This window comes from Plectrocnemia conspersa, unplaced genomic scaffold (assembly GCF_051122295.1).
Source record: "Plectrocnemia conspersa isolate PC_06_02 unplaced genomic scaffold, ASM5112229v1 ptg000007l, whole genome shotgun sequence".
Classification (NCBI taxonomy): Eukaryota; Metazoa; Arthropoda; class Insecta; order Trichoptera; family Polycentropodidae; genus Plectrocnemia; species Plectrocnemia conspersa.
This window is the reverse complement of record NW_028277171.1, coordinates 8,108,155-8,135,154: the sequence shown is the minus strand read 5'-3', so window position 1 is coordinate 8,135,154 and position 27,000 is coordinate 8,108,155. Positions and strand designations below refer to the sequence as shown.

Below are 27,000 nucleotides of genomic sequence, written 5' to 3'. Positions count from 1 at the left end.
ATCTGAAAAATATAAATATAGCGGCTTTCTCTAATGGAATAAAGATATCTTCATGTTTTAAAAAATAAATGACAATATTAAAGTATTTTTTCATTATATACTATATGTATGTTTACTTAAAAATTGTTCATAAAAATAAGCTATATAAGTTAAATACATTACTAAAATAAATAAATAGTGGTTGTTCTTTATAAATCAATTAAATATTAGGCTATTTAATGCCGAAAAAGAGATAAAGTGTAAGTTTCTATGACATTTGAATCGATAAATAATAATATTTATAGACTGTATATTTTTACTTTCAGGATATTTATTTGTATAAAAGAAATATTTTTGCTGCTTTTTTAATAGGTTTATGTTTGCACGCGGGTGTTATATTTTATATATTTATTTTTTAGTGTATAAACAATTAGCTATGTTAGCAAAATAAATAAATGAATAGATAAATATAGATTCATATTAAAATTGTTGTTAAAAATGTTATGTTATGTAAGGTTTATTAAATGGCAAATTTTATACAACCAACCAAATTTATATATTTCCTCACGAATAATATTCAAAAGCAATATCTGATAAAATATATGTATCTCAAATAAAATATAAAATTTTATCTTTAAAATGTTTGTCATAAGTATGCTATATTTTTAATCTTTAACTTGAACACGTATCTGTTTTATATTTACATCATTCGAGTCAATTCGTAATATATTAGATATCTTTGACTTTCGCAAATCGCATAGTCTCACCTTTGTTCTTGCTATTTTATACAGTTCAAAAGTCAATATAAAAAAATAAATAATTATTGCTGCTCGATATTGAAAACGCCTTTGACACGGTTAAATATATACATTATTTTAAAACTTAATCTGGCTTAATCCACCTGCGTTCGTGTGGCATCCGAATCTCGAGATCAATCAACTGAATATTTTTATCTCTCGAGCTCTACCGCAAAAGATATGAAAATATGCTTTAAAATTTAAATGAGGACCTCTGATTTATTCGCTTCAAAATGTTTAACATGACTCTAGAAACGTTTATCTATTGTTCAAATGCAGATTCGATCGCAAAATTTCGCAAAAGTTTTTATTGCTCTAATTTACATTAATAATACATAATAACGTGCATATTAAATTAAAGTCGAAAATATAGTATATATAAAATAGTAAATCTAAAATGAACGTTAGATAAAAGTACCCTTTAACTTTCAGACGCTTTATATATTTTATATGTATGAGAACGATATGTGTGTATATGAAGTTTTAATAACCTCGGGAGACCTATGCAAATGATTTGGGCGCCATATAAAGTGAGTCGTTATGAGGAAATTTCATATACTTCGCTAAATATTGACTGCGCATTCAAATTAACTATCTTAATTCAACGACATCTAGCAGTTTTGTTAAATGTATGTTGATAAACTATAGTTTTTTAAAGCTCTTCAAACAAAGCTATAGTGTAATTTTTATTTTATGAATATAATATGTGATGGTATAAGATATTTTTTATAGCGCTCAGATTTTATTTTATTTCTCGGGTTAAAGTTATTGACGTACGGTGGAAAAAGGGTTTATCTTGTAGATTTACGGCCAATTTTATCAGCCTATTTCGAATAACATTTTTGGCACACTTTGCTCTTTACACTTTCATCATATTCTTTGCCACGTTTTATTTCATTTAAAGCATGTATTTAGTACATTCGTTTTGATGCGCTATCTTGATATTACTATATAAAAGTCACATTGTGTTTGTATATACATACATATGTATGTTCGAAAATAACTTTTGTAGGAGGAAATATGATGTTTCCAATTTCTGATATTTTACAAATGTATTTTTTACGAAAAACTTCATTCGTTTGAACCATTCAGAATTTCACAACACACTTATTTTTTATTTTGTAATATTAATTCACCTAGACTATACAATAAAAGTTGGTATTGAAGCAAAATATTGCTAAAATCGAGCCAACAATTTTATTTGACTGTTAAAAGAAAACATACCGATCACATCGTAACATCTATACAGGATATAGACGGAAAAAGTATTTATAAAAGCATTAAAATTTAATTTATAGCTCCAAGAGGTTTACCTTTGAAAAATCCAAATGAGCCCAGATGTGACCTTTTGAAGTATTTTAAATACATAAATATATTTTAAATATACTTTCTAAACTTTATGTCTTAAAATATAAATATTATAAAATACACAGTAATATTTAATGGTACAATTTTGCAAATGTTTTGGAATTAGTTGTTTTTTATTACTACCATTAGTTTCTGCTAGCACATATACATTTTTTGTATATATACATAATCAAATTAGTGGCGTAACTAAAAAAAATTGGCCCGCATGCAAAAGTTACCCGAGCCATTCCTTAGTATTTTTTTCTACAAAAATTAAATTAATAAACTTATTGGTTTAAATGTCATTTTTTGTCTAGATTGATTAAATTAATTTCCTTTTATAATTTTATTTAATTTTAATTTCCTGAATGTACTTTATACACAATCAACGTTAACTGGCAAAGTGAAACATAATAAAAAGGCTGTATATACTTCAGAGAAGTCCGAAACCTGTTTTTTCAACATCATAGAGTTAAGATCATTTTTTATTGATCTTATTATTCGAATTACTTAAAAATAAACACAAAGATATTTGTATTTTAGCACTGTGCACTGATTTAAAATTTCTGCATCTGACATTTAAACAATTTTATTAGGTTTCAAAAAACTAAACTATTTTTTAATTGTTTGCTTTCCAATAAAACGTGCATTTATTTATATTAAAATCTTATCAATAATTAAATAATAACTTTAAATAACTGCTCTTCGTTTTGAAAATAAAATTTTATAAATCCTCAAATTTTTAGCCTTTTTGATAGATTTTTGAGCTCAAACCCCCAAATATAGGACTCATTTAAAAAATAATATAAGAAAAAAAATCACATGTTTTTATGGTTTGGTAACCATTAAGGGTGTGACTTTACATCCAGAATGATGCATGTGCAAATTGGTAATAATCTATTCGTTAAATTACATATTTTGCGAGTCACTATGATGGGCGAGATCGTTTTCTCCGAGTGGTGGTGGAGAAGCCGGCGGAGGGATGATATCAGCGAAAGATCCTCAGAGGCCTTGTAGGTGAAGCAGCGACAGTGTAGTGGTGGCTGATCCCTTTGCTGCAGTGGTGTCTGGTGGAGCCCCTCTCTGGTATGATCCTCGTCTATGGATCGTATCGTCGAGCCATGTTTGCGTGTCTACACGTCTACTTCGTCTCTTCGTGTTTCAGTGTCTGCTCTCTCCTCATTGGAGACCAGCCTTAAGTATTAAAGGTTGCAAAGCTCGCTGACGAATCACAACAATGCAGCGATCGTTCAGCCAATTGTTGCACTCGTTTCTTATGTATACGCCTTAAGAAAATGACATTTGCTTGATAGACATATTTTCGAGGTCGAATTGTGCAATGGAAATATTGTGAATATGGATTATCGTCAATTTAAATCTATTAAAATATATACAGAAAATAGTATATAACAAAATAAAATTTATTCCTTATTTATCGGTTAATAAAATCGCCTTGTGTTTTAAGTAGCATATTTTTTATTCGACTAATTAATTAATGAGTTTTTAAGGTATTTTTAGTAATTAATTCACATACTTGAATTGTATTGCTACATTTAAATAAACGACTAATGAGCATTTTTACATCTCTGTATATATTAGTAAAATAATGGCCTTTTTAATTATGTCACGACTAAAACCAATTCGTGATTACTTGTGTATTTTTTTCGAAGAATCCAATACCTATTTTTATTACGTATACAAGAGGCAAAAAAATTCTCGGAACATATTATGCAAGAAACTGTACTTTTCCCACGCGACAAGATCTCATTTGCTCCGTCAGAACAGATTACCGTTGTACCTGGCGAATTTCGCGCCTCCCTTATTGTGTTCCCCGTTGACAACGCGCTAACAATATTTCACAATTTATCTGTATGTTCATCAACCTCTTTATGTGTTCTAGAGTAGTTGTTTAAATTTAAATTAATGTGGTTTGTTATAAATTTTAAATAAATTGTATTGCTTTTGAAATGCTTTGCATTAAAAGATTTAGCTATCATTCAAGGTCATGCGACGCACCCAGCTCTCGCAGTGTTTTATACAATATATGCAGTACATAATTGTATTCAAATTTATATAAAAATATTTATATAGATAAACACAGTTTTTTTAACGTAATAGACATTGGTTTTATATAAGGGAACTTATAGCTATAGTCATAATATAATATTTAATGGCATTCGCAGAAGTCATTTAGACGAGATTAACGCTAACAAAAAAACAATAATAATTTTGAAGAAATATGAATAAATAACAATATTACAATTATAATAAGTAAAATTATCTGGTAAGTATATTATTTATTTATTTGTCGTGCAAAGTTCAAATTGAATTTTCCCAAGGTCTCCCATTCTGTTAATGCGTTTGATTAAACACGCCCAAAACCAATTTTGCTCAGTGTGCAAATATTGACAACTTAATTCGGTTCGGATCAAGCGCGAGATTTTGTATCGGTTACCTGTATAATGGCGGCTAAGGGTAGAAGTGCGGACGCTTTCGGGGGAGCGACCGCTAGGGCTGAACCCAGCCTTTCAACAGCCAGCTGCTGTTGACCTAAGCGAGCATGGAGCAAACCGAGAGATGTTAGTAACTCTTCATTGTCTGGAGCACATCTGTAAAAAAAATAATTCATGTAGAAAATTAAGTTTATATAAATATTCAAAATATTTCTTTTATTAATATGAGCTTAAATGATGATTTTTGTTTGGGTACTGTTGAAGAATGCACCGTACAATGGTGGCTCTTAAAACGGCTGTTCGTAATCTTCTTTAGCGAACAATAGAAATTTATTTAAAGAAAACTCGCCATTCTTCTGTAATTTCACCGAAAATGAACGGACAACAAAATCTCTTCATATTTTTTGCGCAACATATTCAACAACTTTGTCTTGACACAAAAACAACATCCACAGATTCGGACAATACACTTGCACAGTCTGGGAGAGGTTTAGTGCTCGCCAACTTTATTTACGAATAGATTTAAGTGGATTTGTCTGATGACCAACAGACTAAAGTCTAGGAATCGGTGACATCTATACTATTAATTATAAATTATTATATGCTTTACAGTTTATAATCAATAGATGTCACTGCAGCTGGGACTGTTTTTTAAATAATAGCGTATTTTTATATATAAAAATTCGAGTGCCGCAGCCGGGGCTTGAATCAGCAACCTTAGAACTACTAATCTGAGAAGTTACGGACTACGCTATTCCTTCCTTTAATATAATATAATATCACTTAATTTAATATAATTTATCTTGTATCTCTAAAGGCATCTCCAATCTGCTGTACTTTGCTGTTAGCTTAATCCCTATAAAATATAAATTATTATGGTTTATCAACGCGTTTGCTGTATAGTAAAAACTGATGGATTTATTTTCGGCGCTTTTAATTCGTAAAAAAAATTTTCTACGATCCATTTCAATAAAAGCTTTAAAGTATGCATTGTTTAGTATTGGTCGATGTACGCTGATGGACCTCACAGATCCATTACGACTGCACAAAAATAAAGCCACGCTTTGCAAAAGCAAAATTACACCAAAATAAAATATTTCGGTGATATTTTCTCGGTATAATTCACTACAATGCTCAATTAATAATGATAATTATAAGCAACCTAATACAAAAATATGATTGTAGAATAAATTAAGTAATAAGCTGATATAGAAATTTGGTATGTATATTTTCTAAGCAAAAGTTTGTTTTTATTTCAAGTACAACAAAAATAAAATAAAAACATCGCTTTTACTATCTTAAATGCAGAATTTTATTACCATAAAATTAATATTTAATATTAAAAACGTTGTTTAAAATAATAACAGTCAAAATTTTTATAAATATGTTACACACATATTTTTAATGTCAATTTTAACCATCAGAAATATATTAATAAGTAGTATTTATTTGGGAAAATAACGCTCTTATCACATGTTTTTCAGTCTTGCAACTAATATAAACTAAGAGGTTTATTATCTTATGCCACCGAGAGGCGAGAGTATCTTTCATAAACTTGTATTCAAAAACTCTTGGTCTCCTTTGCGATGAATGAAATGCAAACCTATTTTGCTATATGCAATTTACATCGAAAGCTTTTCTCGGAATGCAAATATTCCAGATTCTAAGTCTATATTTTACATGGAAAACTACGCAAAGGTTTGCAAAAAAGTAAAGTATATTAATAAAATTAGCTTTTAATGATTTACTTAAATTTTTAAATAAGATATTTGTATTTTAATAATTTATTAATAAACAATTTTTTAGCGATTAACCAATACAAATACAGTAATTTTCTTTAAAACAGCTTACGATTTAGTGGTTTATCTATACAGTTTTTTGATACAATTTAGTTTCACTAGCTGTCGGTACCTCACTATCGTGAGGTACCGATAGCTAGCGAGTGTGCGAATACCGGACCCTCAACTTTTTGGGTTTTAAATATAATTTTTGCTTCGTTCTGATTTTTTAAAATATTTTTTAAAATTTAATGGTTCAAATTGGTCATTACTATTTAAGATTTTCAATGATAGACAAAATAGTTCAATCTATAAAAACTACTTAACATTTTCAATTCATTAAAAAATAGGTTTACAACTTGACTAAATATTTCCAGAAGAAAACATTTTATATTATTTATTAGATTTACAACGTTAGATTTTATCGTTATATTGAAACTTAGATATTTAATGATTAATCTAAATATTGTATATCATTTATGAATAGGTTTAAAACTTGGCTAGATAATAATAAATTAAAAATTGTACTATGAAATTTCAATACAGCGAAGCTCACGAAACCAATGAATAAATTTTGGTGTACTGAAAATTCGTTATATTGAATGTAAGGAAGATGATATATTTTTATTTTATTTTTAATTACTATATTACTACAGCATCAAAATAACCTCTTATAAGGTTGACAGATCGTTTTTGTCCTTGTTTAAGGAAAATGTATGAAACACAATAAAATTTGTGAAAAAATGTTGTATAAAAAAAGTTTGAGGGTCAACGAAACACCTGTAATGTCGCTTTTGAACACATCTGGCACACCCCAAGTCAATGATGAACTGAATTCTTAGAAATATTTTGTCAAGTTATAACGTCATTCTTAAATTCGGAGCAAAATATGTTGTTATGCTGAGATTAGTCTTCATTACAATGAAAACATTTTGCATGAAAGTTTTTCGGGGACAAATTAAAGATTCGTTATACTGGAATTTCATTATTTCGCCTCGCTACCGCTCGCGCCGACCTTCACTATAGAACCAAACAACCTAACCTTTTTTTAATGATATTGTATTGATTTGTTCTCATTTCGGTATATTTTGTAATTGTCCAGAATCATCCAATCTATGACTAACCGATCCCGCGATCGCAGCGACGTATGAAGCGACGCCTGTGAGTATTTGTGGAACTGATTTTGACGCCGGCGTAAAACATCATCGTGACGTCACTATGGCATTCTAACGCGAGTGTTTTGGGAATTCGCGGCCCGTTTTAACGATGCATATAACACAATTTTATCATAAATTAAAATTTTAGTAATAAGAGCGTTTTTTAGTTACACCATAACTTACTTTATAATTAAAAAAAGTTGTTTATATGTTTTATGTGTAAATATAAAAGCCAATTAGAAAGATATAATAAACTGAAAATATCAAGCACCTAATATGTTACTTTAGACCAAAAATGCGTTTTAAAAATATTAATAATTTTGAGACCTTTGTCTATCTTTAATAAAAAATACTTTGACTTATTTTGATTGATATATTTTTTAAAGTAAATGTTTTTTCTGCGCAGTATTATATATTTTAATAATTAATAAATGCAAAAAGTTTTCACATTATTTAAAATTAATAATAAAATAAACATATTTAAAATCCATAATAAATAAAGAATATTTAAAATCCATAATAAAATAAAAAATATTTTTAAAGTTGAAAAAAATATTTTGAATAAATCTTGAAATTTTATTCTGAAACTTTATAATTTAAAAAATATTAAAATTAGTGATATACAATTTTGTGTAGTTTCCTTTCAAAGGTGTCAGTAAGAAGGATTTTTGCAACACTATGTGTTTAGTAGTTGGTTGTTATCGAATAGTACTTATTTTTAAACTTTGCCCCTTTTTGTTGAAAATATTTTTTACTATTACTTTAAATTGGCAACGTTCGCCAAAATGTAAGTACACATTTTTTCTGTTAAGAGAAGCTAATAAAAAATTTACATTATTTATATTATATTTTAAATACCGTATAAACTAAACATATTTAAAAAAAATATTTTTTTTATAATTTGATGATTTTTATACATATATTGATAAGTGTTTTACAATTTAAATCGATAAAATCAATTTCGTAGTTCGTTCTCAAGCGCGCCGGGGAAATACCATAAACGGCATTCCCCGGAATTTCTTATATGTGACAGTTCTTCTGTCATCGGTCAAGCGCGCGCCGGGATACAGCTTAGTGCGATTAAATAAACAGTGAAATATGTTATAATCACAGCATTTTTCTTAAAAAGTTACAATTGTAGATGATTCAAAGTGATTTACCATTGGAATTATAGACTTTATAATCGAAATTATCAATTATGAGTGTGCCAGTAAGTGTTTGGTTATATGAATACTATATCACGGTTATTCTAACAAAATTACTATTGACTTTCTAGGATCTAATATTAAAAGACAAACAGCAGTGATTTGGCAATTGAAGATATACATGCCAAAGTTAATTAAACATATTACAATGGTAGTAATAATGAAAAATCTCATATTAGTGTAAACAAAAAGTTACTTTTTACCCAATTTATAGTATCGTTTACAGTCAATTTTCAGAATCAATGAGAGATCTAATAACATTTACGTATGTATGGCAAACAATTAATGTATGACATATTGCGACTATTTTGAAGAAGATGAAGATATGTCAATCTACGTGTTTAATCCTCAACAGTAATTTCCGTTAATTTTGTTCTTCGTTTGTCGTTCAAATTTAATTTATGGATTATAATAGTAGTAATAATGTGTTCAATGTTTACTCTTATAATTTTTTAATTACTTTTCAGAAGCAATGATGGAACAATTTGATGACCTAAATGGCTACAACGTAGAATTGGTATATATAAACAAAGAGTTAATCTTCTCATGTTGAAGTCACTGTCAGCAAGTATTATCTTTTCATAAAGAACATACTACATAAGTTTGATGTAACTGAATATCTTAAATTTGGCTATTCAGAAAGAGGAATGATGACACAGAACAAAAATTGTACATATTTTGCCACATCGGAATTAAAAATAACCCACTCTTAGATATTTTGGCTATCGATTATTCCAGGTATGCAATCACATATTTATAATCATTGTAAAATGTCGTTTATTAGATAACATCCAAGAAACTACACATTTATAAGCTGTCCGACAGCGCCGATTTGATCGACATTAACTTTCAATCCTCACATACTAAGGATATATTACACGTTCATGTTTAAAACATAACTGGTTAATTTAAAATTCTTAAAATCTAACGTATATATGTATTAAATCGGAAAGCAATGATAATGTTATATGTAATATAAAAGTAAAACTCACTTTTCGGCCTCGGAGCCCGGCGACGGGATTTCAAAATTTGAAGATTTCATTACAAAGATTGTTTTATGATTGTTTATCTAATTTAATCAATGTATTCTTCTTATCCTCAACACATTATGTATATATTTAATTTTCATAGTTATAACACACCTAGTTAATTTGCAATCCGATTATTTATAAAAGCAAAAACTCACTTTTAGGCCTCGGAGCCCGTCGCCGGGAATTCAAAATTTGAAAATTTCATTACGAAGATTATTTTATGATTGTTTATCTAGTTTAATCTATGTATTCTTCTAATCCTCAACACATTATGTATATATTTAATTTTTATTCAGTCAAATGACGAATTAATGAAAATTATTGTCGCGTAGCAAAATTTTATTATTAAATAATAATTATTTAAAAGTGTTGTCACGGTACTATCTATTTGAATTTGAATGCTTATTTTTCATTGGTCGACGCTATTTGAATATTTGAATGCTTATTTTTGATTGGTCGAAACAACAGAACGCATTACCGGCGGCTCGAAAATCAATCGGAACAAATTCAATTTTAATTTTTATTATTATTTATTATTATAATTAAATATAATTCCTTTGTTTACGTGTATTGTTACACACCGTTAATACAAATCGATACGAATTACAGAGTAGATAATTGAACGGAGAATGTTTCGTTTAAAGTTATGCGCGTCCGGAAGCGGAAGCGACGGCGGCGGCTTAGAACAATTATATATAAGATGTTTTTTGTGCAATCACAGGCTAAACTACTTACACTTTCTATCAGACTATAACTTTTAATTTAAAAAAATGTATGCCTTTTAATATTGTAAAATTATAACATTTTGCAGATTTGAAATTTTACAAACTTACAAGCATGTCGATCAAATAATAATTGTCTTAAACTAAGTACTAATAAGGATGAAAGCTTTTTGACAAAACATTTGATCCTAATTCGTCCCCAAAGATATTAACCCAAACTAGCTTAAATCACTGTAATAACGTTAGTTTTATCGATTGCGAAATTGGCAATTAAATTAATGATAAAAATTAAATTAACGACAAAGAGAATAATAGATAAGTTATAAATTAAATCATCGTATTTATGATTATTCTTTAAAATTAAAGTGAGATGAAATCAGATATGAAATAAGTCGCAAGAAAAATACGAAAATATTGCAATAATGGTTTTAAAGTTAATTAAAAGGTTTAAAATTTTATTTTTTTAATATATACATAACTAAGCAAGATTCTATGAAGTTTTGATCAATTATTAGCTTCGTCATCAATATGGCTTAAAAAGGCATCATACGACTTTAAAAAATAAAAATCTTGGCTTAACTAAAGCTAATAAATAATAAAAAATGCCAGTTCAACTTGTGACAAAGCATTTTAACTGGCTAAGAAAAAATATTTGGTAAAATAGGACACCACAATAAGAAGCTGTTTAACAGCTTATAAAATAAAAAAATATTAAAATATTCATCAACTTAAGAAAAGATAACGTGTGCATTCGGATTAACCCTCAAAATGGCCGTTCCTAATCTGCTCTAGCAGCTAACGGAAATTTATTATAAAAAAACTCGCCACTCTTTTGTAATTGCTCGTTCTACTGATAAAAGGGCAAACAATAAAAAACATGGATATAAATTCGGTAGCGCGGAAAAGCAATAATCACTTCCTCTTGACACGTTGTCTAAGAGCTGCTCTAAGACTTCTATAAGCATTCAAGTCCAAAGCATCTGAACCATAATATACCTCCAGCTTAGACTGCAATAAAAAGGCCAACCTAACTACAAGTCATTTACAGAATATTACAGAAGCCACCGCTTCTCTCTTGGCGTCCACTCGTCCGGCTCGACGTCCGGATCCACAGCAAACCCATTTTGTAAACACTTGCAGCCTAAGAATGCCCACACATGTCTTAATCGTTGCACAACGAATTAAACAATAATAATAACAATAAACTTTTCCTTAACAAAATAAACGCCCTGACACAAAGGTCAGGGCTATCTCGTTTAGTATTTCAATACGAAGAATATATATTGTTTATTCATAAACTAATAACTTTTCTCATTACTAATTAATTGCGTCAGTTAATTTCCGTTAATTAGTTTGTTGGCCATACATTGTTATACACACTTGTAATGTTTGGACATTACAGGTGTGTTTAATTATTACGCAAAGGGTAATATAATAGTATTTCTCACTTGATAAACAGTTCCGAAATGCTATATCTTGTGCACAATGTAATTAGAAATTACATTATATACAGATGAGATAAACAAGTATTTAGTTGTAATAAGAAATGTATCATAATTGGAAAATATATAATTATATTTTACTGTAATCTAAAAAAGAGAGTGCTTAAAAACAATTATTGTAAAAATGTTCTAATATATATATATATATACTCATTTTGCTTCCTAGAGTAGAAAATAGCGTTGAAATCATAAAAAATATGACGGACAGGTACTTTATAAGGAAAGGGCTATGTGAAGATGCTAAAGTAAGAAATCCAATATCCGCTTGTCATTCTTACACATCACAGTTTAATAAATAAAAATATTTCATTGATAAATCATTTTAAATACTATGTTTTTACATATGTAGTAAAAAAATGTTATGTATAAATATTTGCTAGCTACATTTTTTTATCATATCTGTCGCCCATTTGCCAATGGCCAAATTGAATGTTGAATAATTTATCATCGTTTAATATAAGTCAACCAGTTAACTTAACTAAGATTGTTACATTATAAATTTAATCATATATTTAAAAATATTTTTTTTTCTGCGTATTTTTTGTCAACGTATTTTATGGCTGTAGATGACTCAATCGAGAAAATATTTGTTAATATAGCATTTTCGCTCGTTATCGCTCGTCATTATCGGACGTCTACTTAGCTCCAGCAATGGACATAATTAATATTATTGTTGAAAAAATGGACGCAAAATTCGCTGCACAAGCGAAGTTGATTGCGGAACAGCAATCACTAATTGCGGATCTAAAAAGTCTGCTGAAAATTCAAGCTGCGACCCAGCAGCAACAGCTCACAAAGAGAAGAAAAAATAAAAAAATAATCGCAAAATCCGTGGACTCTAGGCCAAGCAATGAGGTGGTGAGAGGCTCAATTTCGTCGTCACCAATACAACCCGCTGTCTCACCGACTCGTCGACGACACGCTTCAGCTCCTTCGGTTGCTACCGAGAAGACCCCAACGCCTGTGCCCGATGTCTCGCCATTTGCCTGGACCGAAGTCAGAAAGAATAAGAAGAATAAACAAGCGCGCACTCAGCTTCTTCGCGGGTCGGGACAACAGGATGGATTAATAAGAGCAGCTTTAAAAATGAGACATCTACACGTGCTCTACTTACACCGGGATACAACCGAAGATGCAATTATGGTATATCTAAAAGAAAAACTAAATTCATGTGAAGTGTCGGTATCGAAAATCATAACAAAGGGCACAAGTTATGCATCATTCAAAATTGCAGTTCCTGATGCCAAACTAAATGAGGTTATGTGTCCAGAGTTATGGCCATCTGGATGCTCATTTAAAGAATGGAGATTTCGGAAAGGCGTTAAACCTTCCTAGGAAGCGTTCGATGGATCCCCTTTCGATTTTTTATCAAAACGTAAGGGGATTAAATTCCAAGACCGTCGACTTCCTTTCCGCTATCTACGCACAGGAGCATGACATCATCGCTATAACGGAAACGTGGCTGACGGATTCCGTGCTGAACGCTGAGCTCTTCGACGATCGTTACACCGTGTTTAGAAGAGATCGATGCAGCAGAGGCGGAGGTGTGCTCTTAGCTGTCCGCAGAGATTCAATTCGTTATTCAATTCGGCTTGCGCATCTCGAAGCTGACGGAGAACATCTCTGGATCCTCGTCGAGACGAAACGAGCTTCAATCGTTATATGCGTGTTATATTTTCCGCCAAATCAGTTAAAAGACGTTACTGCTGCATTTTTTCGTAAGATTCAATCGGAATCTGAATATTTTTTGAAGAAAAAATGTATCATCTTAGGTGATTTTAATTTACCTACGAACATTGGTGCCAATATTGACATAAGTTTAATAAGTAATATTTTAAATTTAAATCAAATAAATTGTGTCAATAATAATTTTGGTGACAAATTAGATCTAATTTATACAAATGTAAATAATTGCATAGTAATTAAGAGCGAATTCGTATTGGTGTCGGAAGATAATTATCACCCGGCGCTAATGATAAAATTAAATATAAATAAAAATGGCATAACTACGAATGAGTTGGAATGCGTGAGCGATCGGAATGATTTCGGATGGTCGTTTGGAAATTGTGTAGATTTTGGTTTATTAAATAATTTACTTTTAGGTATGGACTGGAGCCGAGTTGGCGGGTGCGTTGATGTTAAATCTTCCCTGGCGGCCTTCTATGAGGTTCTTTATTGTGCATTCGACCAGCTCTTTATTCGAAAGCGCCCTCGAGTGCTTAACGTGTCATATCCTAGATGGTTTTCTCATGAGATCATCTCATTGCTAAAAAGAAAGCACGCCTTTCATAAGTTATGGAAGAGATCGGGACATCCATCTGCTCTCGAGGAATTTCGTTCATTAAGAGCACGCGTTAAGTGTTTGATAATTTCCTGTCATCGCAATCATTACAAAAATTGCCAAAAACAAATAATTAATGATCCCAAAGCGTTCTGGAAATTCATTAGCACTAAACGCGCTACTCAGTCTACGTTGAAAGTGATGAACTTCGACGATAAAACATTGGACGGTTCACAAAATATTGCTGACGGTTTTGCGCAATATTTTCGTTCTGTTTTCGATGAATATTTTTCGCCTTCTGCTCAGTCGCTTCCTTCTTCATGTTCTTGGTCTTCAGTACTGACCATCAGAGAAACTGAGCACTCAGATATTAAATACGGATTTAATAAATTAAAGACAGGGCGTTCTTCTGGACCTGATTTAATTCCCGATTTTATTTTGAAGGGTTGCGAAGTAAGTCTCGCTGCTCCTCTAAAATGTATTTATGATCTGATTCTCAAAACATCATCATTTCCTGATTTATGGAAATGCACAAAAGTCACCCCTATTCATAAAAAGGGTGACAAATTATATATAAAGAATTATAGACCAGTAACAGTGTTGTCAGCTCCTGCTAAATTATTTGAAATAATTATTCATAAATATCTTTACAATCACTTTCAGCAAGTTTTATTAGACCAACAGCACGGGTTTCGTCCTGCCCGTTCCACTGTTACTAATCTTCTGTCGTTCACCAAAACGGTGACAACTTCTCTCGATGCCGGAATTCAAGTAGACGTCGTGTATACAGATTTTGAGAAAGCCTTTGACAAAGTTTGTCATACGTTATTATTAAAAAAATTGTCGAACCTCGGTTGCTCAGATAGTTTAACTCGGTTATTTTCAAGTTATTTGAGCGATCGTAGACAGTTTGTAACGTATGGTGGCCGATTGTCAAAGGAATATTTTACCCCTTCGGGGGTTCCTCAAGGATCCAATCTGGGACCTCTGCTTTTTGTGTTATTTATTAATGACATAAATACTGCAATTAAACATTCAAGTTTTCTTCTGTACGCAGATGATTTAAAATTATATAAATGCATTCGATCTGTTGCGGACTCCTTCTCTCTACAAAGTGATTTAGACTCTCTGTGGAGATGGGCTTCCGTTAACCGTCTGCCCTTTAGTGTCGGAAAGTGCCATACTGTGTCATTTTCTCGATCCCGTTCGCCATCAGCTTATTTCTACCATCTCGGTGGTAACATTTTGACTAGAGAAACTTCCATTAAAGATCTCGGAATCACTTTCGAGAGCAAATGGAGGTTCTCTCTACACATACACGACGTCTGTGATAAATCTTCTAAGATGCTCGGCTTTGTTATGAGGAATGCCTTTCACTTTGACGATCCGTCAGTTATTCGCATCCTCTATGACACCTTAGTTCGTAGCATTCTTGAATCGGGATCTATAATTTGGAATCCCCGAATAGCCAAATATTCCCTTTTAGTGGAAAAAATTCAAAAAAGGTATTTAAGATACCTTTACAAAAGGACATTTGGTTATTATCCGTACTTATATCCCAGCGCCTTTCTTTTAGGAGCGTTGGGATATGATTCGCTGAGTTCTCGCAGAAAGCTGTATATCGCTAAGCATTTTTTTAAATTACTAAAAGGTGCTGTCGACAATCCAGCTATTCTCGAGGAATTCCAGTTTTGGGTTCCTGAACATTTTCGAGAATCACGATCGAGACCTCTTTTGATGACCGTTAGGGCTAGGACATCCGCACTTGCCGACTCGCCTATGGCTGTGGCCATCCGGCTCCTTAATACGCTGGCATTACATATTGACCTATTTAATGTCAGCTACGAGGAGCTGATCCGGTTTATTTCATTTAATTTTAATATTTTATATTTTTTTTGTTATGTTTAAGTATTTTTATATTTATGTATATATACTTTTTTTTTTATGTTTTATAAATTTAAAATTTGTTTTCGACCATCGTGGCGCATTGGGGTAACCTGTTAGGCCACGATGGTCTTAATTTAATCTAAAATAAAATAAAAAATAAAATTTTAACTCTATTTTTGAAATAGTATTTAATACGTCATTGGTTTGTAAATCGATTACTTTCAGCTGTAAACAATCAAGAACATTAATATTCTAAGGATTTAGAATCTTTCCAATCGAAGTTTATGTCTGCAGCTAAGAACTGGACTGATGGCAAAGATGGTTGACAGTAACGGTGAGTGACAAATAGTACATTTCCTGTAGTTTGAGCAGCGTTGTTTTTACAACAGTATATCAGCTTATATATCGTAAGCACTCTCATATTTTTATCTAATCGACTGCATTAGACATCCATTTTAATCGATTAAAAATGTCTTGTGAATATGTAGTGTATAATACATATATACCATTAGTGTTTGTTCTTATTCCTTGTCGGACTGTGCTTTGGTACTTTATCTTTATTCAAACATTGCGCTTGCGGCTGTCAAAAATAATCCATTTTTCATCACACCTAACAATACGACGTAGAAATGGTTCGCTTTTATGCCATGACAACAAAGAAAGGCAAGCTTCTAGACGAGCTCTTTTGACGCTCGTTTAATTCACGCGGAACCCATCTACCCAGCTCCTTCAGCTTGCCGATTATTTTCAAGTATATAAAAATTGTAACATCAAATCTTGCTGTTTATTCACATGTAATTTACACAAATTATATCTGCTTTTATTAAATCATTATACACCTTTGTCTTAAGTCGCACATATGGCTCACATTCAAGATTAAAATCGCAAGAACGAAACTGCTCCAACCATTGTACTGTGCATTAATTAATCAAATTTATCTTTGCTATTTCAAGCAATCTGCGTTGCAATGGTTCCACGACGTAACTTATAATCAAATTTATCATGAATAAAACGTAAGTTTAAAAGAAGTAAAACCATACCATTGAAATGTTAGAGATTTCGACTATCAAACATAACTAAAGGAAGTCTGGCTTCTTATACACTTAATACAATATAATTTCGCCAATACAATTCTTTTCCATTTTGAAAAAACATTTTTGTAGATATAAACTATTTGAATATACAGTAAACCCCCCTATAGCGTATGCGGCAGTACCTGCTATAGAGCTCCCCCGTATAGCGTTTTTGTTACAGTTTGTCCCTTGACTTCGCTAGACGTATTCTGTGACAAACGAAACGCCGCCGCTATAACATTTCAGGGATATTCATCACAATACAGTGAGAAAATATTTATTTTTGTATAGCTATGGAATAAATTATGATCAAGCAAATCAATGCACACGTTTTTAATGCATTTTGTATACACTTTTCAGGGGGTTTCAAGCATTTAAATTTTTTGTAATAAAATTATGTAACACATATCTAATAAATGTTCTAAACTTAGCTAATTTTTTATTTCAAAATTTAAATGCAAAACACATCTAAATATAATTATTTATTCAATACGATTGTTCCACAAAGCGATCTGCTGAATTAAAAAAACAATTAGAAAAATGTCAAGCACCATATTATAAGATTCGAGAAGAAATGCAGACAGAAAACAATAAGGAAAATTATCCTATTATTATTATCGAGCAATTATCTAAAAGTTCAGTGAATCTCACAAGATTAACGTACACTAATACAAACTGGACATATGGAGGGCATTGTGTGCGCGCAAAGAGATATTTATAAAGAAAAGTTCTCAACTTCCAAATTAAAATTTAATAAAGACAATGATAAATTTCATTCTAATTAAACTTGTCTAAAGAATTTGTTTATTTACGAGTGACACAGTTTTATCATTAGATACGGATAGTGACAAACGCTGTAAATAAATAAATATATATATAACAAAATAAACGGAGACTTATTCGATAACCCGAGTTAAGCTGATTTTAATAATTATTAAATTAAATTTCTGACCGTATGAAAGAAAACAAAACAGATGATTCGACTTATCATAGCGGCTGGATGGTAAGTTGAATTTAGACGACATTATTCTATTGCTTAATTCATCTACATTATTATGAATGATCATCCTTGGTCGCGGTCATAAGGCGAGTTTAAAAAATATGGCCTCATTTCATATTTCTATTTCAGTAAGATTCATAGTATTTTATTAAATGGCATGCCTTTTTTGGCTGAATTCAAGAGGGGGGGGGGGAATGGAAACGACGTCCCTGTTTTTTTATTACTAAAGGACTTCGAACGTAATTAATCCCCAATATGAGGTTTGCCGTTAATACTTGGACCTACGCATACCACCGGTTGGGAGTCACTGAAATAGGTCATTATTATTGATATGATGCACGAAAAACTGGGATTAAAACGTATAACGATTTATTGACATTTTTTCGCTAGCAACAGTATCAAAGTTAAACGGTCGTGTAAATAAAATAAAATATTGTAGAGGTCACAGAGTTTGATATTTGTTGTTTTAAATATAAGTAAAAGTATTTCATCATAATCTGTATCGTTTTTATTTTCAAAATATGTATATTTGGTGATTCTAAACATAAATTATTATTTTTTTCTATTACCACTGTGAATATAATTCATCAATCAAGGAGGAAAATAATTCAATATTACATATTTTTAAGATTAAAATAATTGTCCTTTGAAATTCACAGGAGGGCCTCCCACTATTTTTGGTTACGTTTGAGTGTCCAATAAAAACCAGGTGAATGTAAAACTCTCATGACTGGAATGAAATGGAAAATCTTTATCATCGTAGATCGATGACCAACATCAAAAATATGTCCCTCTGAGTATTTCAATTATTCAAGCAAAAGCTCTTAGTTTGCACAAAGATTAGAAGGATAGATTAAAAAAATATTTTAACACGGTTTTTCAAGCAAGTACCGGTTGGTTTTACAATTTTAAAATGAGGTATTCTTTTCATAGTATTAAATTTACTGGAGAATCGGCTGATGCGGATAAAGATGCTGCAAAAGAATTTATTTCCTAATAATTCAAAATTATTGAAGATGGAGAATATTCCTCTAGCCAAATATTTAATGTAGATGAGACAGGTTTATTTTGGAAAACTCTTTAACAATGAAAAATATGAATGAAGCCTTCATGCACCTTGACAAATTTTTAAATATTATGAAAGATTTTGATCCCAATGGAGAACGCATATCTCAAGTGCGCGGGGCGATCAATAAAAACATAGCATGTTATAAATACTATATGAAGAAAAGAAAAAGAATAGTGGAAAACAGTTAACTCTTGATAACTTTTCAAAGGAAACACCCGCAAACCCCACTTAAACGTGTCTCTTAAACGCTTCTTAAACATCTTATATTTACTTGATAAATAAATATTCTAATATACACACAATTTAAATTATTTTTACTTCCCTCGATTTTCGTACATTCAACATTCGCACACATTTTCAGGAACCAATTATGTGCGAAAGTCGAGGGCCGCCTGTATACTAATAAAACAATTATAGATCATTGTAATTTCAATACCAGAAAATACTATAAAATATGTATCTATTCTGGTATGTGTGTAAAATTGACAAAAAATCCCGGATTCAACTATTCTTCCTAAAAGCGGTAAAGCCTAATTTAATTTTATACTTTGATAATTATTTTCGATAAAAACTCGATTACCGAAATTCTTGGAAAATATGTTTTGGTTTGGAAAGCCCTAGTTGTAACACATACCACTACGCATATTGGAATATTGGGTTTGGGAATTCTAGATGAAGTACCGCACATTGTAACGCGATATTTACGGCGAACCATCTCAAAATAAACAAATTTTCGTGATACTAAAAATAATTCATGTCCTCGATATTATAACACAGTTCCCTTGCGCTCACAGCTAGGCATGGTTTCGATTTTCACATCTATCCGTTTATTTGCAACAGTGCTTTATCAACGAGCTTCGACCCACGCCACGGAAACCCTTTCGGCACACCACCGTATTTCGTCTCGTAAAACGCCCCTATCCAAATAATCAAGCCCGAGAATCTTATCAACTGGCGAAATCCCGCGGGGCAGAAGCGCATAAAAGTCACTCGTTCGATACCCGTTTCAAGCACGAGACGAAAAATTTGTATAACTCGAGCATATTTTTCATTTTTATTCATTCCGGCTGTTCGACTTACTGCAAAGCGAAATTGTACGCCTCGACCGCCGCTGGTAGGTCGCCTTTTTGCAAAAGCAATTTTCCGAGCTGCCTGCAAGCCTCCAGCTGCCTTCCGGATTTAGCCGATCTTTTGGACCATTGCAATGCGGCGTCCAAGCCTCCCAGATGTATAAGGCATTCGGCTGCAACATATATGAATACATAAACGAAATCGCATTAACTTCCGGCACATTGCACCGAGAATGACATAGTAAAAAGCACGACTGCTACAAAAATAAATATCCGACAAAATCCAACGCTTTTCTATTGCCATTACCACTTAAGCGAAACGATACTCGCAATACAAACTAATTTGTAATCATAGCAACACACTATGAATATAGTAATTATTATTAAGGTCGTAGCATAACATGAAAATCATTCTAATTAAGATAGTGTTTAATCAAGTCAAAGATATTTATAAACTATACAATTACCGTCGTTTTCAGAAAAACGAAAATAGACACATGAAATAAATCTCGACCGAGAAATATAAGAATAATTTTATATACTATTTTATGGAGACAAGAAACATTTTCTTTTTACCTTGAATTGATTTTAAGTTTTTATTAATTGAAATCCGCTTACAATCTGACTGAAAGATTAAAAAACAACAAATGATCTCGCCACAGAGAGATATATTAATTTTAAGCTTTCTTAACTGATGATTTAAAAGTGGCGAACTTCTTATTATTTATAAACTGAAACGCGATACGACAAACGCTACAAAAAGTATTATTTTTGGATTTGGCGAAGGTATTATTAGTCAATGAACTTTAAGACGTCGGTTCGAGTAGCATCTTACTTGTGATAATAGTTTAAAAAATGATCACAGTGAAAAACATTTATTTGCTGTTAATGATAATTATTTGAGAAAGTCTTTTCAGCCTAATACAGAAACAAATCCCAGGAAAGCTAAAAAATGGTCATATGAGTACTGCATGAAATGACCAAACAGCAACCTTTCGAAGTTTGTTCTTTGTTAGTAAAAATAAGCTCATAAATATGCTCTGAAACTAAGTTAAACAATAAAAGCATTGTGCTTTTCTGAGAATAATTTTTCATTATAACTCATTTTTCCGAGAAAATAATAAATAAAAACGAAGCTATAACTGAAATATGTTCACATTTAGCTCATTTATTAATTAATAAAGGACAACCCTTTACTGATGGTAAATTAATTAAATCATATTTGATTGTTTCATCTGAAAAAATGGACCTAGGAAAATAGATTTATTTTAATCTATCAGTTTTTTCAAGGGTTGAGTACATTGTGAGTAACATCAATAGGCAATTAAATAGTAAAGCTAGATTGAGAACATTTTGAGTAACATCATTAGCCAAATAAATAGTAACGCAAATGATTATCAGTTTTTTCGGCATCACCCAGTAGCTCTCTATCTTATTCGACTCTCGGCGCCACTAAGCCACTAAGTGAGTTATTGGTTTGCACCGTATTATTCATTTTAATGACTGAATAATTAGCTTCCATGAATAGCCTGCATGGAAAAACTACAGATGAAAATATTTTTGTTGAAGTTGAAAAACCGTTAACAAAGTACATTTTGAAATTTACTAAAATGTCCCACTTTTTTAATTTAAAAAAGTAACTGAAATTTTTTCAGCAAAAAAATCCGCCCTTATAATTAAATAATCAGATACTACCATAGCTAAAAATAAAGATGGAGTATTAAGAAAATCATGTTCTCTATGTTTATGTATATTTATATAAAAATATATTAAATTATATTAATTAAGATGTAACCTTCATACATACATACAATTCCACTACAAAAATAATTAGTAGTTTGAGATCCGATTTTTCAAGCATCAACAAATTACTATTTTCACAAGATTTTTCCGACTCTTTCGAAATTACCAAAAGTGTGTTTATCTAGTAGGGTAGTAAGGCTAAAAATACAAAAGCAGAAAATCGTATCAGATATAGGATTTGGCCCATCAGTTTTCATATACCGCTTGTATTAAATGGGACGTGCTGTGTATTGAACGCATCAGAATTTAATAATTGCCCATGTATTTTGGATACATACATAAACTGCACTGTAATACATTATTCGCACCGACTAAAGCACTCCCGTGGAAATATTTACAGCCAAAAATTCAGATACAAGTAGATATAAGAAGATCGAATAAATGTTGATGGTTTAAGTGGTAACATTTATTATATAATTTCTGTATACGTATGATATTAAAAACAAGCTTTAAATTTACAAATAGTATTTATAAAAAAATAATTTCGTACTACTAGAACTATTTTTAAGCACTTCAACATATGTACATTTCGTGATATTTGTAAATATTCCTTTTATTATCATGAAAGTCTAGACTTTATATTGTATTTAAGATATATTTATAATACGCTTTATGAAAAGGGATTTCTCGGAAAATGTACAATAATAAGATTTACATAATTCATGTCATATGGTTAAGCATATTTTACAAATGTCACGTTCTACGGTGTTGTGACATAAAAAGTTGCAAATTGAGTTAATATTTTGAGAATTATATAATTGAAACATAATGATAAATTTAAACATATGATTAATTTAATTTTGAAAACTTATTTTTAAAAATCATAAAAACTTATTTTTTAAAATCAGAAATTAATATGTGCATCTCTATTTATGTGGTATTAAATTATATATTAAAAACATACACACAGTGGTGATATACAAAATATTCAAACAGTGGTATGTGTTATATACGTAGTATGTATATATACAATAATAATCTATACAAAAAGTGTACATAACATTTTTCTGATTCTTGTCTCAATCAATATTTAAAAAAAATGTATGGATTTATTTTTTAAATTCTATATTTTTTTGTAAAATAAACTATTTTATTAATAATATTATGATTAATTATACAGAATTTACCATCATCTTTGGTAATTAAAAGCAATACTAACAAAGATTAATTCAGTTCTTAAAATACTACAACTCTAAATATCTCTGCCATCAAATAAATTTTTACTGAAACGTATTTTATAGTTTTATTTAACTGATTTAGAATATTTTTCTCCTTTAATCCATTGTGATTTAAAATATATTCAGAAAGCATTATGGATTTAACGGTTGAAACGATTCAGAAAATTTATTACCTTTCTCATTTTTATCGAATAGTTGAAACGAGTGAGATTTTATGTTTTACTAAACAATAAAAATAATTCATAGGTTTTTAAAAATGATGTATTACTCATACAATTTTAACTGTATTTTTGTATAATAATAATTTAAAATAAGACTTATATTCCATTTTTTGTATAATAATAATTTAAAATAAGACTTATATAAAAAGAATAAAAATATTATTGAAGTATGATTTAGGATGGCAAAGTACTTATCCCGTGGCAATTTTGGCGTGAATTCTGACTATTGAATGACTTAAGTATACTAATAATATTTGAATAATAGCAGTACATTATATGGCCCTCCAATGATATTGATTTACAATTCACACGTAAAATATGCAGTGAGATTATAAAGATATATATATATCTAAAAACAGTAAAAGCATAACTTTTACCTTTATATAAGAACGGTCTCAGATTAGTAACTATGTTACGGGCTCAAGCCCTGGCAGTGGCACTCGAATTTTTATTTATAGAAAATGCTGGTGGTTAATATTTACTTGTAGGTATTGATACAGATTTACCCCGTTGTAACGCATTGGGCTTACGCCTGTCAGGTTACAACAGAAGAATTAATAAAAAATAAAAATTAAATATACGTAGCGCATAGTCTAGTGACATTGTTGCGTGTTCATTAGTTAATAAAGCTGCTCGCACCACACATATAAAAGGGTTCACAAGAATTCGTGGTGCGCAGCCAAGTAGTACTTTTGAAATAACACATTTCGTATTAATAAAAAAACAATTTATGCAAAAATATCTAATACTAAATGTTTCGAATTTTAGCTAATTCAGTTCCCATAAAAAACTTGTTAATGCAATATTGAGTCAACGTAGTTAAATCAAAATCTATGAGTAACTAAAAATTGTTTTATTATATCAAAATAGTTGTTAATGCGATCAAGAGGCTTACGTTTCAATTATCTATATAAGAATCAATTCCTTGGCGTCAAAATAGTACACGTTACCCATATTGTTTTTCTAAGAAAAACGCTCGACTGAGAGTTGGGTATAGTCGAAATGGTTTTCAGAGGATATAAATGCTATCCTTAATAAAGGCACATTTGGTACAAATTGCTAATGGAATTCGGTGATTTTCGTTCAATTTCGTTCGCAAATAATACGCATGATATGATTTTCACACCAGACTACATAAAGAAAAGCGAACAATTCGTGATTAGTGATCCGAAACAATCTTTGAACTATGTAAATTAAAAACGTGTTGTTAAAATCAAAACTACAAATGAAAATGAAAAATCAAGATTTATATGATTTTTTTAATAATAATCAAAATAAAGCTCTCTGATAAATTCAAATTACGGCTAGATAACATATATTCTTTGATTCTAAAAATAAAACACAGTTTTATGGAGGCTTTATCATATTTCCTAGTAGAAAGCTACAATCGGACAACGAGCTTTGACAAACTTAGCCACTTAAAAATCATTACCTTTAATTGTTGTAGCTAAAATTACTCAGAGTACCTTTATTTATTTATGATCTTTGAGACACTTTTTGTTTTGCTTATTATTGTTGTGCGTATTATTTAACATCAGTGGTAAGCGACCACAATGGTTTTACCCACAGAAGGTCACCCGGAAGACAAAGAAATGTTATTGTTTCATTAGAGATGTTGTACACAGGTAGGGTTTAACAATACGACAATTGTTCTAAGTAAGCCTTATCTTTCATTTGTTCAAGATTCATCTAAGGAAACGTATAAAAGATTTGATATTTTCCTACATAAGTAACACTCGATTTGATTTCGACTCAAATACTCTGGAAAAGAGCATAAAAAGCGATCAATTAAAATAACACCACTAATACGTCGAGCTAGGAGTATAATTAGACTCTTACTGGACTTTTATGCCCGTTGTGATAGATTTTGAGAATAGTGTGCAACCTGTCTTATGAATAGGTTTAAGTGTGAGATATGGCATTTCAAGACAGGTTTTTTTCAAGTGCCATTATTTGTTTTATGGTATATTTTTAATATTATTTTGTAGACAATTGTGATGCTTTTAGTTTATTACATCTATTGTCACGTACGGTCCACACTGACCAGCGAAAAAATAATAAATGGCAGTTTTATATTAGTGATTATGAACATATTTTGAATTTAATGGTCCGTGAGGTCCGAAGAGTTGGTAACCGCTGGTCTAAAATTCATTGATTTACTAATTGAATTTATACATTTTAAGATGTCATGCCAAATTATGAGCGTGAGAAATGATAAATCGGAAAGCTGTTCGGATAACGTAAAAGCTTCTGTTTAATGTTAATCGAAAGATGAAAGGAATTTTCACAAAGCGAAATAAGGGCGTCATAAAGTTCGACATCTTGATATTTTAACGATTTAAAACGTTTATTACGATTTTTCAAACATGTTTCACAAAATAGATTTGAATTAAAATCTGTAAAGTTATCTAATAATACTTGACACTTTTACGTTAAGACTGAAAATGCTCTCAATGGTCTCTAATCGTGTGCACGCGGTCACATGTACGCTTGCCAATATTTTTTATTTTAAACTTTGTAATGAAACTATTACACGTTAAAGTTTATTTTACATGTGACGCACAAAACATGAAAATATTGAGTTTCCATAAATACAAAGAAGTTTTATTTTCTTTTTTGATCTGATTCTAAGAGTTTTTTAAACATATTACATATATATGAGAGCTTTGTTTACCTATCCAGTAATGAATTTCCCAATCCAATTTCTTAGCCATGTGTTCAGCCTCCGTTAACGCTTCTAGCGCCAACTTGTAGCGCTTCTGTCGAAACCTTTTAAAAAATACACAATCTAAAATAAAATAAAAACTATTCGATACTTTCACACAGATTACACTTACAAACATTTTCCTATTTGCTTTATGTTGTCAATATTACCCGGATTCAATCTGTTACACGCTTGAAACTTTTCTAACGCGTCCTTGTAATTCTCATCGTCCAAGTAAATAGTACCCTGTTTACAATATTTAAAAAAAATATATGATCACTTAAATAAATATCGAGATACTCACCAATAAATAATGCGCATATTCGTTTCTTCCGCCGCTTCTCTCCAATTCTTGCTCTATGATTGTTTTGGCCTTTACTATTTGATTCCTCGTATAATATAAATACATTAACCAATTCTGACTCTCCATCGGAGCTATAGAAACAATTTCTGGAAAAAAGCATTGAATAATATATTTTAAAATCAATAAAATTAAATAAATGTATAGCAAACACCTTTTACTCCCGAAGCTCTTCTCGAAAAAGTAGATTGTTGAAAACCATTGCTGATCGAGTGTTGTACAATTTTAGAAAAATCCATCTGTTATGTAATGTTAAATTATGTAATTTGAATCAATCGTGTGGTTATTTGGATATTTTTTGTTTATAGATCCGTTTCTATAGTGATTTGTAGTTTCAAGATTGTAGCAAAGTTCCAAACCTCGCCTATGTTCCACAGGTTAA

General features: G+C 30.6%; 1 protein-coding gene and 1 long non-coding RNA gene across 4 annotated transcripts in view; one reads left to right on the top strand and one right to left on the bottom strand.

The window, feature by feature from the left end:
* BBS4 (Bardet-Biedl syndrome 4) overlaps positions 1 to 26,857 on the bottom strand; it is a 35,742-nt gene extending 8,885 nt beyond the window's left edge. Inside the window, exons 1-6 of the mRNA XM_088188965.1 lie at positions 26,773 to 26,857; positions 26,562 to 26,707; positions 26,391 to 26,503; positions 26,228 to 26,322; positions 20,362 to 20,524; positions 4,579 to 4,732 (exon numbers count right to left, since the gene is read on the bottom strand). Of these exons, the coding sequence (XP_088045091.1) occupies positions 4,579 to 4,732; positions 20,362 to 20,524; positions 26,228 to 26,322; positions 26,391 to 26,503; positions 26,562 to 26,707; positions 26,773 to 26,857 (756 nt within the window). The remainder of the gene's footprint in view (positions 1 to 4,578; positions 4,733 to 20,361; positions 20,525 to 26,227; positions 26,323 to 26,390; positions 26,504 to 26,561; positions 26,708 to 26,772) is intronic.
* On the top strand, positions 8,528 to 10,416 carry LOC148233827 (uncharacterized). 3 transcript variants are annotated; one of them, XR_015810227.1, is made up of 3 exons: positions 8,528 to 8,721; positions 8,788 to 8,867; positions 9,184 to 10,416. It is a non-coding gene; the product is annotated as an uncharacterized LOC148233827 (long non-coding RNA). The 3 variants fall into 3 exon arrangements; XR_015810226.1 differs by having other exon boundaries at positions 8,528 to 8,867; positions 9,184 to 9,284; positions 9,356 to 10,416; XR_015810228.1 differs by lacking the exon at positions 9,184 to 10,416 and adding an exon at positions 8,943 to 8,982.
* Positions 26,858 to 27,000: the final 143 nt, after the last annotated feature.